Source organism: Myodes glareolus, chromosome 1 (assembly GCF_982192425.1).
Source record: "Myodes glareolus chromosome 1, mMyoGla1.1, whole genome shotgun sequence".
Classification (NCBI taxonomy): Eukaryota; Metazoa; Chordata; class Mammalia; order Rodentia; family Cricetidae; genus Myodes; species Myodes glareolus.
In genome coordinates, this window is record NC_142026.1 from 40,434,205 (window position 1) to 40,449,884 (window position 15,680).

The 15,680-nt window shown below is 38.9% G+C and overlaps 1 protein-coding gene and 1 pseudogene across 1 annotated transcript in view; one reads left to right on the forward strand and one right to left on the reverse strand.

Annotated features, from left to right (window-relative positions):
* LOC125405498 (uncharacterized) overlaps window positions 1-15,680 on the reverse strand; it is a 141,519-nt gene that overhangs the window by 63,439 nt on the left and 62,400 nt on the right. Inside the window, exon 6 of the mRNA XM_087908296.1 lies at window positions 5,249-5,359. Within this exon, the coding sequence (XP_087764422.1) occupies window positions 5,249-5,359 (111 nt within the window). The remainder of the gene's footprint in view (window positions 1-5,248; window positions 5,360-15,680) is intronic.
* Window positions 11,780-12,269, forward strand: LOC148123310 (small ribosomal subunit protein eS19 pseudogene; annotated as a pseudogene).

A 15,680-nucleotide genomic window follows, 5' to 3' on the forward strand; every position in this document is an offset into this window, starting at 1 on the left:
GTGATTTTGGGAGAATTAACCTCTTTACACATTTTTACACATAAATTAATAAAATAGTATTTGTTTCCAGGCCTTTAGTTTCCTCCATTATACTGGATTGAACCTAATGCCTTCAACACAGCACACAGTACTCTCTACCGAGCTGCGTACCTATCCAAGTTCTTCTTTTACATACCTCTAGAGACTGACATTTTTCCATAAGCTTTTCATTATTTGACAGATTAATTCTAAACACTTAGAATTTTTGTGGCTATAGTTAATCACATCAGATTTTTCCCTTTCCTTTTTCTTGTTGCTTGTATAAATACATACTGCTGATATTTAGAAAGTTATATTATTTTTGAGATTATAATTACATCATCTCCCCCTTCCTTTTCATTCCTCCTAATCCTCACATATGCCAATCTTTGCTCTCTTTCAAATTCATAACTTCTCTTTTCAATAATTGTTGTTACATTCATATAAATGTATATATTTATACATAGATATTGCTAAATATAACCTGATCAGTCTGTATAGTGTTACTTGTGTGTATGTTTTCAGGGTTCTCCACATGATATTGGATGACCAATTTATACAGGAGATCAATGAGTAATTCTCTTTTAGTTGTAGATTTCTTTTAGTTGTAGAACACTTAATCTTCAGAAATAATGGTCGCTTCCTTCTGAGAGTGTATACACACTGTTTCTCTTGCTTGTATTATATTGGCTTGGTTAGGCCTTTTGTTATTATGATGAACAGGTCTTTTATAATTAGCATTGTTCTTGTCAATTGCAAAATAAATATTTCCAGGATTTCTCTGTTAACTATTTTGATTTATATGTATGTGCTTTTCTGTTTTAATGGTTGGGATTTGGGTTATGCTATGGTTTAGAACATAAATGTTCTTCAAATTCCTATATGTTCAACCCGTGGTTGTACCCCGTGGCACTGTTGGTAGGTGGACATTCTTAGGAAGTAAGGCCCAGTACGAGAAGGTTAGTTCATTGAGGTGGATCACTGAAACATTTCCTGGGACAGTGGATCATTTTGTCTCTGTGTGTTGGCTTCTTGTTATGACAGGATGAGCATGCTCCTGTACCACATGCTGCTGACACAACAGATACTTCCATAGTTCAAAGCATCAACATCAAATGACCACCGATTAAGTCATAACCTTGTAGGCTGGCTATATAAAACGTTTTATCAAAGCAATAAAAAGCTACATACTAGGTAGTCTTTATCCGAGATAAAGGAAACTGCTGCTTTTTTCTCTATGTTTGGGACATTAAAATTATACAAATGCATTGAATTCTATTAAGTAATTCTTTTGGTCAATGTAGGACCAAAAGCTCTAATAGGGAACTTTAAGCTTTCTCCTTGCACCCATTTTTCAGGCTTAATATAAAGCTGTTGTGTTTTATAGTTCTTCTTGGCAAAGTGTGTTATCTGAGATTCCTTGAGATAATCTTTCTAAAGTCATGAACACCAATAACCCTTTGCCATGTACTTATGTGAGATAATCCTTTATCTGGATACTGCATGTGAGTTTCTTTGATATTTGTATAATATTACTCTATACTATTCTAGAATCTGGTGTTACAAAGTTTAATTGCATTTTGGTTCCTTTAGAGCTGAAGAATGCTTCCTTCCTGAAGCTTCAATAATTTTCTCTTTCTCTTTACTATTCTTAAGCTTCACTATAGACTGCCTGCCTAAGAGTTTTTTATGCCCATTTAGTTGATAACCTGTAAGCATTTTCTGATTTCTTTTCTCTTTCGCTGATCCTGGAACATCTTGTTTAGTTCTGTTTCTAATAATTTTCTTCGTGGACTAGGGCTATAGCTGTGTTGGTATAGTGCTTGCTACACAAGCGTAAGGACCCAAGTTGATCACCAGAACTATATTTTAAGTGCCATGCATGGTAGCATGTGCTTACAATCCCAGCACTGGAGAATCAAAACTGAATAAATATCTTGAGCTTATTGGCCAACTAACCTCTCAGATCAGTGAATTTCATGCTACTGAGAGACCCTAGCTCACAAAACAAGGTGGAGAGCACTCTTGGAATGACACCTGAAGTTGATCTCTGGCCTCTACAACACTCATGTCCACCTCCACCACAAACACATACATGAATGTACACACACACCCTGATTTTTTTTCTTTTCATATATTTAATTTTTTCTCTCTCAGGAATTCTTGATTAAGATAGCTTTTTTTGTTCTTCTCATTTTACCCTTTGTGCTTGTTTTTATGTCTGCCCGACTTTTATCTTTTCTTCTTGTTTATCTCTCTCTCTCTCTTTCTTCTCTTTGTCTTTCTTTTCTTTTTCCTTCCTTCTTCCCTTTCTTTCTTTCTTTCTTTCTTTCTTTCTCTCTTTCTTTCTTTCCTTCTTCCTTTCTTTCTTTCTCCTTGACACTTTCTGGAAGGGTTTATTCTTATTTTTTTAAATTTTTATTACTTTATAAATAATACCATTCAAAATTTCCACTTCCTCTCCTCCTTCCATTTTTCTCCTGCTCCCCCATTCACCCTCCTCCCTCCCACTCCAGTCCTAAGAGAGGGCAGGGTACCCTGCTCTGTGGGAAATCCAATGCCCTCCCCACTCCACCCATGCCTAGGAAGGTGTGCATCCAAGCAGACTAGGCTCCCAAAAAGCCAGTACATGCAGCAGAAACAAATCCCCATGCCATTATCATTGGCTTCTCAGTCATCCCCCATTGTCAGCCACATTCAGAGAGTTTGGTTTGATCACATGCTTGTTCAGTTCTGGGAGGGTTTATACACTAGTCTGGATCACCCAAGATCTTTCCCTTGTATTCATTTTGTTATTCAGTTCACATACTGCTTCCCCCCACCCAATATTTGTCTTCTTTATACTTAGCACTGACAACTGGCTCTTCTTTACAGCCACTTTTCTGTTTCATATCCTATAAATGTCCTCCTTGACCAATTCAGAGATTATATTGATCTTATTTTAAATTTTAAATGTCTGCTTCCTCAGATGTATTCCATTACTTGCTTATTACAGATTCTTCTTACATCGACATTCTTTTCCTGCCCTGTTTCCCTGATTCTTTATTATTTTGACTGGATAGCATCTTTTGCTTTGGGGTTGCTATGGAAAATATACACTGGAGCAAGGTTAAAGCTGCATCCCTCTCTGGCATTCCTCCTGGTGAGTGAGGTGACGCTCTTCAGGTCAGCATACTTTTTTGACTGCTACCTTGGTCCAGATGCTGTGTTTGCCTTATTTGCTTTCAAGGCAACTGACCCAGAATCTCTCAATTATTCTATAAGATTTTTCACTGTTTCTAAGTTAAAAGTTCTGCTGTGCTGTAGTGAATTATCCCTAAGTATATGCAGGACATCTTCTGCAAATACAGAATGATCGAGGCCTCCATCCAGGTGGGCACATCTCATGGATTGTCCATAAGAGGTGCTGTCCACTTTCTAGCACTCAGTGATAATGAGGGAGCATGAGGCTGGCCAGGAGCACATGAATGACAAGATCAATAATAAATATCCCACTCCAGCCTATTTCTCACATGAGATATTGAGCCCTAGTCTGCTATTTAATGTAATTCCTACCCTGTAACAAATACAAGCATGACATCACCTCTTCTGTCTCTTTCCATGTTATTCTTTGATATCTCAGATCCACAATTTACCTTCTGCTTCGCAGGTGCCTCCAGTGTTGAATTTGAGGACTGATAAGGACAAGGGGTTGTTTGTTGTTGTTGTTGTTGGGGGTTTTTGTTTTGTTTTGTTTTTTTGGAGAGGAAAGTTAATGTTGAACCCAGATGATATCAGAGTATAACTCATTCTTTCAAGTAACTCCCAAGAGCAATGAACCCAAGCTAGGATGTTCAAGTCACTTTTCTCTATGGTCAATGTTATGCCACCATTTTATCAAGGGCCAGAGACTCTGTCATTCAGGTTTGGAGATAATCTCTGTTTTCCTTTAATTTTCGGGAATGGCTAAGTATTATAAACAACATATGCTTTTTGGAGGAAAAAAAGAAAAGACACTAGGAATAAAAGTATTAGTAAATTATTATTTAACACAAAATGTAAATTACAAGGAATTATCTTTGAGAACAGAAAAGTACAAAAGTAATGAATAACATTGCCTTACTGTCTCATACTATCAATTTACTACTGTAATTATGATAATAAACCTTGCATTCCTAAGCTGTGCTTCAGAAAGGATAACTATTAGGGTAAGACCTTTGAGAGCTATTGCACTTGCTAACTGATAATGTCCTTGTGTTCCTGGCATACCCAGCGTACGTCTTATACAGCAATAAAGTGCCAAGCTAAATTCTACCTGAAAACAATTCAGAGTAGTTAAAAAGAATGCTTACTACCTTAACTTGTAAGTGGTTTTCAGATGTTAACCTCTATGTGAGAACTCTTAGCTCTTGGTAACCCCAAAACATGAAAGAAGGCTAGTGACACATGGCAGGGCAGCCAAATTATTCCAAATGCACATTTGAAATAATATCTCATTGTCTAAAAATAATTCAGGATCATCACAGCATTCATATAACTTTCAGGAGTAAGATACCACATTAAATAATCCCGTGATAGAACTAAGTATTTTCTAGTTGAATATGTTTATCTGTGAGACTTTAAGGACTTCTAACATGGTGCTGAAGAAAGTTGTTTTTCAGAGAGAACAATGACATGAATCCCTTCACAAGTTTTCTGTGGATGGATGCAACAGTGCAGGGGATGCACCATTGCCACTCCTGTGGTTCTCCATCTATGTGGGAACTGTTTGACTGTTAACTGTTGGAACTGTTAGACCTCAGTTGGTACTAAGGGAATTCTCTCTCTCTTGCATGCGTGTACTAAGGGAATTCTCTCTCTCTCACATACACATCACAGTACCACAGTAAAACCCTGAGATTTTTACCTCTACAAACCTTTTATGTTAACCAATGGAAAAATGAAAGAAAGGAATATATGTAAAAAGAGATAGTAAGCAAATTCAAATGAGGGAAATATCTTTGTTTCTTAATTAAAGAAATGTTATGGGAGTAGAGCGCATTTTGCTTGCTGACAAAAATATTTTATGGGCGATGATACAAAGTGTGTGTGGTTCAGAAATGAGATTTAATGACTAGGATAAACCATCATGTGGATCACAGCGCATTCAAGGCACCCTTCTGTATCTGTCATGTTCTCACGCTCGAGCTTCCCGTGTATTGAGTGCTCAGCATTTTCGGTGAACTCTGGAGTCTGTAACTGGCCCACTTACCTTTCTTTGCAAGGTGCACAGCTTCTGCATGTTCAGCACTGGTGACCTCAGTGCCATTGACAGACAGCACCACGTCTCCAATCTGAAGTCCCGCTTCCTCGGCAGCACTGTCTGTAAGTAGGCAGATGACAACAGTCTCTTTGACAGAGGGTTCCAAATTGAGTGTCCTGCTGTTTGTACTGTTTAAAAAAAGACTCTTTTTCTACAGGGTCTTTCTTTCCAACTTTAGACAATTGCTTATGTCATTAATGAGAAAGAAAATGCTCTTCTTGTGGCCTGCCTTTCACGGCTAGGACTTACACATTCAGCCAGGCATTTGAGTGACTCCTTTGCAATACAATGGCAAAGCTGCTCCGAAACTCAATCTATTCATCCGCAAGAAGGTTGAACTAGTGATTCTCATTCCCCATTGCTGGGAGGTCCCTTTGTAACCCTGAGAAAATCACTTAACCTCAATATCTTCATCTATAAAAAGGGGGCTGGGGGCAGAGCCTCTCTGCAGGACTGTTCAGGGAACAAGTAATTGAAATACTTACGAAGTTGTGGCAAAAACAGATCTTGGAGTAGTTGGGAGGGGGTGAGAAAAAATGGAGTGAAAGAGCTGCTTTGGCTTGCATTGTTTAGGCTCCTTTCTGAGTCTTTTCAGATAGGAAACTGAAAATAGCCTCAGCTCTCTGGTCCTTAGCTGTGGAAGAGTGGAGGCCCATTTTCCATGGGATACTTTGTCCTTTGGGTTTCTATCACATTCATTTATGCAGTACGCCCTTATTTTCTGTGAGCTAAAAAGTCAATATACCATTTAAGATTAGTTTATTTTTTAAAAAAATGTGCCTACCAGAGATTGGGCCAAAATTCTCCCTACAGTAAGCAGTTGAATTCTACTTTTTCTTTCTCCCTTCATTTAAAACCCCCTTTCTCTCTCTTTGATGCGCATGCTCAATACATGCTGTCTATGGACTCATACAGATGTGTGAGCAATAGCGGGCTTTTAATATGCAGAACACCACTGCTCTCCTCAAAGAATACTCATTTTAAATAATACTTTTCAAATTTTATTTTCTTTTACTGTGTTTTTATGCACATGGATGTCTTGCCTGCATGTATGGTCATTCACCAAGAAAACGTCTGATGTCAGCAGAGGCAGAAGAGAGAATCAGATCCCTGGAACTGGAGTTATAGGTGGTTGGGAGTCAGCATGTGAGTGTTGGGAATCAAACCAGTGTCCTATGAAAGAGCAGCCAGTGTTCTTAAATGCCAATCTATCTTTCCAGCTTCAAAGAATGTTAATTTACTATTTTACTTTTTTTTTTAATATTTTGGTTCTTTAAGATGGGGTCTTTCTGTATAGCCCTGGCTGTCCCAGAACACCCTCTGTAGATCAAGCTGGTCTTGGACCTACAGAAATCTACCTGCTTCTGCCTCCAGAGGGTTGGGATTAAAAGTATGCATTATAATGCCTAGCCAAGAATGTTATTTTTAAGATGTGACACAGTCACTGAGGGCAACATGATGCAGAATATTATCTTTAATGACTACAATTTGTCTAAATCTGTTTTAATGATAGAGAGGTTTCTGATTTATAAGTCATGACTCCTTTAGTTCACAAAGGGGTAAGAAGCAACCTTTGATAGTTCTATTCATTTATATACTATGCTGCTTGGAGTAATATTACATCATGTCCTGGTTGATCATATGAATCAATTGCAGTGAATACATTGTTCTACTGCCTCAAAGGGCTTAGAGAATTTATTTATGGCATTGCAAATAACAACATGAATTGAGTGAAGTTTCTTATTGTTTTTTACATTCCCCATAACACTAGCTATTGTCTTACAGGTTAACAGTCATTCAGCAAACACATATTGAATGAATAAATGAACCACTCCAAATTTTACGCTATAGTTCTTTTCATCAAGGACCTTCAGTTTTACTGGTAATGAAAAGAGAAGCCACCTGGTCTATAGAGCTAGTTCCAAGACAGTTAGGACTGTTAATCAGAGAAACCCTGTCTGGAAAAAAATGGGGGGTTGGGAGAGGGAGGCATAACCAAAAAAAAATTACATTTGTAATATATCAAGTGACAGATATAAAACAAATTACAAAGACAGTATGAACTATGATTTTTGCAAAAGAAATTCTTAATTCTTAATCCAACTTGGAGTAATTATAAAATGATTTTCAGAAAAATGAGAAACTGGTCTGATATTAATAGATAAGTGAATTATGTTTCATGAGTATCAGAGAGGCCAGAGTAATGTAGACTACAAGGTTTACGAAAACTTAACCCCTCTGTTGTCTGGGCTCACATTTAGTTAGTCTTTCTCATATTCTTTTGCACTTGGGCATGCAATCTGAAAAAGGCCTAGCCCCTGGAATGTGAACAGAAGTGGTGTTCACTTCTAGGCCTAGACCCTAAAGACACAGAAGGCCACCCTTTCTTATGGCTTTTTTCATCTATCTGGGAAGTGCCGATGACTTTGAGATCCCAGGGGTTGATAGATTCTCAAGGAAAATGAAACCCAGAACATGAAACATTATGTGAAACTATCTCCAACTAAGAACATCTACATTAGACTACTACCATAATTAATAACCTTTTATTTTGTTTGCCTTGAGTCAAACATGGATTTTTTTATTGCCAAAGAGAGCACCATTTCAAAAAACTAGCACACCTCAAACAGTAAGTATTCTGAACAAAGGTATCCATACTTTCCAAATCCCAAAGCTAGTGACCCAAGTCAGCTAGCATAGATGCTGTGGGTCAGTGGGTAATGTCCTTGGTGACAATATAAAGGAGATGGACAAAGGAAAAAGGGTGTATTAGGTAAGGATGTAGAATTTGCACTAGATCCTCTGACATTTGTAGAAATACAAAGTATTGCAAGCATAAAACATGTTCATTGTTTCATAATTTAGGCTTTAGGAAGATTAACTCTGAATAAAGAGAGATTAAGTTAAACAGATCCACATGGCTATTACTACTAGAATTTATATAAGCCTATAACGTAATTCTAGAGATTTGTGGAAGCATAAGAACCTTTCATATGACCTGAAATGGTCTTCAGAATTCATTTGGATACCTGTTAATCAATCTTTAATGAAGCATAAACATACCACCAAGTAAAATTTCTCATTTGTTTATTATGGCATTTTATATATTCAAAATAACCTCTGATATATGGAAGAAAAAACACTAGTTAAATTTGTATTTGCTTTTAGATACCCTAAAATAACCGCGGTGTATATAATCTTCAATGTTCATTGGGATGAATGAAAAATATAGTTGGGCTTGGAGGGAAAGCAAAGTGATAGAGTGCTTGTCCAGCAGGAGTGAGACTCGGGGTTCAGTCCAGGTAGAAGGGAAAATAGAGAGGATTCAAAACACAGGTGTTAAAGAAACAGGTGTTAAGATAGAACCAACAAACACATTCATAACTCAGATAATGGAAGGAGGGAAATTTAAAGCTCTGAAGATAAAATTTAAGGAATAATTACTATTAGCAAGAGAGAAAAAGGGGACTGGACAAATAAAACAAAACTCAAAACAGATAGATCTTAAAAAACATAGTCAGCAGAGACCACAGTGAAGAAGGATGAAGTACATTCTGAGACCTGACCTTGGATGCCCAGCATTTGTGTAAAAAGCTAGGCATGGCAGTGAATAGCTGTAATCTCAGGGCTGGGGATAAACAGTCAGACAGTCTGTCCAAATCAGTGACCTCAAGGTTCAGTGAGAGACTTGTTTGAAAATAAGATGGAAAGCAAGGGAGGAAGGCATGGAATATTGACTCTGGCTTCTACATTTATGAACATATATGTGCTTGCACAACTATATACACAGAGAATATGAATTCATGTGGGCATGTGGATTCATATAGTTACACAAAAGGGAGGAAGTTAAGGGGAGAGATAGATAGATAGATAGATTGATAGATAGATAGATAGATAGATAGATAGATAGATAGATAGATAAACAGAGAGAGACAGAGCCAGAGACAGAGAGACACAGACACAGAGAGAAGAAAAAAATCCAAGATGAAGAAAATATCAACAGTTCTATATTGAGACCTTAAAGGTGACTCTAATAACATCATCATTAATCTTAGTCTGTTCGAGAAATTAGGAAAAATGAGGACTAACTAAAGCTTCCAAGAGAATTAGGAAAGTAGGAGGAATTTGAGAATTTGTACTAATCAATATGTTAAATGATTGACTAGATAAGTTAATAAACACTATGAAATTAAAACCAAGTACATGTTTAATAGCAGGCTTTCTAAGTAAAATTTGCTTTAAAATAATTTTAAACCTAATTATTAAACCAAATATTTAAAGGTTCTATCACTCTGAAGATAGTTCTATTCTGATTATACAACTTGAAGGTTTTTTTTTTTTAAATGTACAGCGTACTGCCTGCATGTATGTCTGTGTGCCAGGAGAGAGCACCAGATCTCATTATAGATGGCTGTGAGCCACCATGTGGGTGCTGGAAATTGAACTCAAGACCTCTGGAAGAGCAGTCCATCCTCTTAACCTCTGAACCATCTCTCTAGCCTTACTACTTAGTGAAGTTTTTACTGTATTTTTGCATGGGTGTTCTGTATTCCTTTATATTCTTGGTGGTTTTATTATCTGGACTTTTATTATAATCATATCGTGAACAAAATGAGTAAGTCTGTGGTTTTCCTTTCTCTGGAGAATACTGATGCTGTCAATTGTTTATTGATTATTTGCTTATCCTTTTCAGGTAAATATCTACACAAGTCCTCTGTTCATTTTAAATTTTGTTACCTCTGTATTTTTGGTTGTGATACCGAGAATGATTATTGTTAGTAGGGAATTATTAAGGTTTGCCACTCTTGTGACTGATTCATAAAACTGCTTTTAATAGTGGGCACTGGGTGTGGTAGTCTGGACTGTCATGCATCTTATAAGGTTCACCGTTATCTACTAATGATGCTGGAGTTGCAGTACAAGGGCTTCACTGAGGACAAAGATGGTTCAAGGTGGCTTGATCACACAACACACCAATACTTGCCCTATGTGACTCTGGTCTTGGTACAGAAGTCATCAACATAAATTGCTTATGAAGGGAAGAGGTAGTAGAAAAATAAGACGATAATTTTCTAAAATTTACAGCTCCCTCCAAATAGATATACTTGTAATTTTATTAGGAAAAGCTAATAGAAAAGTTATTTCATGCTTTCATTTCATGCATATTTACACATAATGCAGATTCTGAAAACCAATTTTTTTTTTTAAAAAAAGAGCTTGTACTTTTCACTTGGAAATTTGTGCTCTAACAGTAGCACTTTAAATTCTGGAGCTTCAGAAGCATGGGCCTCTTTATCATTTCCTCCCTTGCTTAGCCTGCCTTAAATGTATAGTTTTCTTTCCGAGTTTGCTTGCTATCAAAGTTGGAACATCTGTTTCTTTTGTTTATGCCAACAGATCTCGCAGGCACTTAGGCTTTCTCAGAAACCGTTGGTGCAGATGCCAGCCGGGTGTGGGCAATTAGTTGCGCGAGTGCCAAGCAAACTCACATTCTGTATACTTAGGGATAATCATTTCCACCCCACCTACAGGTCTCTTCTCTTTATCTTTTTTATCCTTAGTGTGTAATTAAGCCTCTCTACTGCATCCAGAACAATGTTTTATAGCATGAATAAGATTCTCAGAAGGGCTGAAAATATGTGTAATTTTAAAGTTCCTCAACCCCTCATTTAGTGGATTTGAGTAGACAATGGCTTTCAGAGGGATTCTCAGCACTGAGAAATACATTTAAGGAAAAAAAAATGAGAGAAAGACACTCAGCAGCTAGGCGAATCCCTGCCAGGGCAGCGCTTTCTGATGCTGAATAAAATCCTGGGTTAACTATGTACTGTCACATCTCTGTGACAGAAAAGACACTTCAGCTTTCTTATTGCCAAACACCTTTGGGCCCAGTGAATAAAAAGTTCCCTGCAGAGCACACAGAGTTATTTGTTTTGTGTTAGAACGACAAAGATACGGTTAACCATCGACACTGAACAGATACAAAGATATCAGAAATTGACTCTGTGATGGTGAATTTTCATGATTAAATTGACTAGAATCGCCAAGGAGACACACCGCTGGGGTTTAGATGAATGTGTGCAGTACTATTCTGTCCATTTGTTTGGGTATCAAATTGAATAAAATGGAGAAAGGGGAGAGGAGGGAGAGAGGGACGAAAGGAAGAACAGCGAGAGACACGGAGACAGCAGAGAAGGAGACAGACACAAAGAGAAAGACATATCAAGCAGCTTTGCAACAACTCTCTTCGTTCATTCCTTATAGGTCTTCCCAGATATGAGGAGTCTTAGTCCCATACTCCTGCCACCATGTTCTGTATCAAAGCTTCACAGCTACCACAAGCACTATCATGCCTTCCCAGACTGAACACAAAGAAAAAATATGGGTTTTGCACGAATGTGTGTAGTACTATTTGATTCATTGGCTTAGGTATCAAGTTGAATAAAAAAAGAGAAGGGGGCCCCTTTCCCCTGACTAGCAGCGCGGAGGCCGCACGATGCCTGGAGTTACTGTAAAAGACGTTAGCCAGCAGGAGTTCGTCAGAGCTCTGGCAGCCTTCCTCAGAAAGTCCGGGAAGCTGAAAGTCCCCAATGGGTGGACACAGTCAAGCTGGCCAAACATAAAGAGCTTGCCCCCTATGGTGAGAACTGGTTCTACACATGAGCTGCTTCTACGGCACGGCACGGCACGGCACCTGTACCTGCGTGGTGGTGCCCGGGTTGGCACCATGACAAAGATCTATGGAGGACGGCAGAGAAACGTTGTCAGGCCCAGCCACTTCAACAGAGGCTCCAAGAGTGTGGCCCGCCGCGTTCTCCCATCCCTGGAGGGGCTGAAAATGGTGGGAAAGGACCAAGATGGGGGCCGCAAGCTAACACCTCAGGGACAGAGATCTGGACAGGATTGCCGGACAGGTGGCAGCTGCCAACAAGAAGCATTAGAACAAAGGATGCTGGGTTAATAAATTGCCTCATTCATTAAAGAGAGAGAGAGAGAGAGAGAGAGAGAGAGAGAGAGAGAGAGAGAGAGAGAAGCTAAGCATCAACTTTCACCTTCCTGGTCTGTAAGATACTAGAAGTCCTACACCTACTGCCATACATGTATACATGTATACATGCATGTATATGATGTATATGTATATTGTACTATTTTTATATGCAATACATGCATTCATTCATGTATATGTATATATTCATCTCTCTGCCACTGTCTCTGTCTGTCTGTCTGTCTGTCTGTCTCTCTCTCTACACACACACACACACACACACACACACACACACACACATGTGTGCTACAGAGAGTGGAAAAAAGCAAAAAGAGCAAGCCTCCTTCTCTGTTCTTTATATAGGCTGTCAGTAGAAGGTGTGACCTAGATTAGAGATGAATCTTCCCATTTCAAAAGATTCAGATTAAAAATGGTTCTTCCCACTTCAAATAATTTAATTAAGAAGAAAATTCCTAAAAAGAACCCTCACAAGTACACCCAGCTATTTGAGTTTTAATTAATTCTAGATGTAGTCAAACTGACAACCAAGAATAGCCATTACAATTTTGCTTCTTGTCATTTTACACACAGTCATATCTTCTTGTGTCATGTTTAATTTCCAGATGACACCAATAAACAGGTCATAATTATGCCAAACATGATATAAGTATTCCTGTGTAAAACACAAACATACTATAAATTTTAGAATAGGTGGCAATGCCCTTGGAGGGACGATTTTTAGTATTTCAAACTTAAATATGATAGCCACTGATACTCTCTTAATTGGTGAAAAAGATTGTATGAAAAAGATTCAAGGACAGAAAACATAAATATCTGTGCAAAACATATTCGAACCAAATATAACATAGCATTCATGTCGTTTATAATCTTCTTTTTGCAACTGGTCATGTGGACAGTTTATATTTATTACTACCCATTCTGTTTTATTCCACCCTCACCAGGCACTTCAGCTGGCCTTGGTTCTTTTCTGGAGGAATAACTCATACCTTTCAATCTTGAAGGGTTCATGTACAATATTATCCTTCCTGGATTAGGGTGTAGCAGTCTCTCGTTTTCTTCCAAGTACATAGTAACACAAAGAGATGTCCTAAATGATTTCCTTTACACTAGTCATAGTCTTTCTTACATCAATAAAGAAGAAGAAATCTAATTTCATCTTGGTAATCTGGATCAATCACATACCCCAACACTGTTAATTCCTTTCTTGGTCTTTTGGTTTGTGGGCCTCAGAAGCCAAAAGTGGCAAGGGGGGAGTCTGAGCTTCCGGTTCAATGGATGCTTGTTGTGTCTGCTGGTAGTAGCAATCTCTCTCCCTGGAACCAAAACTACCAGGTAAGCACAGCTTAAAGTCACAGAAACAGGAAGTAAGAACATGGTAGTTGGTCATTGGGAGTGATAGTGAGTGGAACCATTTTCCACCCCTTGATCAGCGGATTTTGGCTGTGGAGATACTGCACCATATCCTGGATGCTGATTCAAGGAACATATCACCTTCTGGAGAACCCTGTCCCATCCCTCCAGACTGCTGCCACCTAACTGTGGCACTGTGTCATAAAAAAACTCTACAGCTTTATATAATGGTAGCTGCTTCAGGATGGTGAGCAGCCTGGTAAGCCCAGTGGACTCTATAATCATGGGCCCACTGTTGCACTTAACTATCTGTGAAGCGAATTCCTTGGTCAGAAGCAGTATTGTGTGGAATACCATGATGATGGGTAAGGGATTCTGTAAGTCCACAGATAGTGGTTTTTCCATACGCATTACATGTAGTAAGGCAAACCCATAACCAGATTAAGTTTCTACACCAGTAAGGACAAAGTGTTGTCATTTCCATGAAGGAAGTGGTCCAATGTCGTCAACCTGCCACCATGTCATGGACTGGTCATCTGGAGCAATGATGCCATATCTGGGGATCAATATTGGTCTCTGATGTTGGTATATCTGGTATTCAGCAGCAGCAGTAGCTTTGTTAACCTTGGTGGTCACAGGACATTTTGTTGAGCCCATGCATTACTTCCGTCTCTGTTACCATGGTAACTTTTCTTATGAGTCCAAGGGGTTGAACAATGACAGAGATAGCTGGGGGATGAGGCTCATTGTTCACAGAACAGGTCACCTTCTCTATTTGATTGCTGAACTTATCTTCTGCTGAAGTCACCTTTTGATGTGCATTAGCGCAGGACACAAGTGTCTTCACATCTTTTGCTTATTTGGAGAGATCACACCTATCCAAATATTTCTCATCTAGATGCATTTCTCACCAATTTTTCCAATAATGGCCTTTCCAAGTTCCTGACGATCCATCCAATCCATGGATACAGTCCATGGGTTAGTGAACAATATCACATCTGACCATTTCTTCCTTCTAAAGAAAATATGTGACCATATGAATTGCCTGAAGATCTGCCCACTGTGAAAATTTCCATTTGCTGGAGTCTTTCGGGGTTTTTTCAGAAAGGAGTTGTAATTCTGTCGCTGTCCACTTTTGGGTGGAGCCTGCATAATGTGCAGAACCATAAGCATACCTGGCCCTTGTCTTCTCTTCCCTGGTCAACAATCATAGGGCTCACCCCATGAAGCTATAGATGCATGCTTGACAGCAGAGGGTATTGCAATGGGAGTACAAGCCATAGACATTTGGGCAACTTCTTCATGTAGCTTGTTTGTGCCTTTACGACAGGTTTGGGCTTGATCACGTATAAAGCAATTCCATTTGACAATAGATTCCTGTTGTGCCCATCCTACTTTGTGACTTGGTGAGTCAGAAATCACCCAGTTCATGATGAGCAGCTCAGGTTGCTTGGTAACTTGGAGGCTCAATGTCAAATAACCAGTTTCCACTAAGGTCGAATAGCAAGCCAAGAGCTGTCACTCAAAGGGAGAACAGTTGCCTGCAGATGATGGAGTCTTTCTCCAAAATCCCCAGATCCAAAATCTTCTGTGATTCACCAATAGGAGCCTGCTAAAGGTTCCAAACAACATCCCCAGTTGAAGCCACTGATGCTTCAAGTACCATTGGGTCTACTGGATCATATGATTCAAGTGGTATGGCAGGGTGTAGAGCCGCCTAGACCTGTTGAAGACCCTTCTGCTGTTCCTGACCCAACTCAAAGCTAGCAGCTTTCTGTGTAACCTGGTATATGGGCTGGTTACCCAAGTGTGGAAGGTGCTGCCTTCGGAATCCACATAGGACCACTAAATGTGCTTCTTCCTTGGTGGTGAGAGGGGCCAGGAACAGTAACTTATCTTTCACCTTAGAAGGAATATCTCTGCACATCCACACCACTGGACTCCTAAAAGTTTCACTGAGGTAAACGTTCTTGAATTTTGGTTGAATTTATTTGCCATCCTCTGATGTATGTATGTGTTACCAAG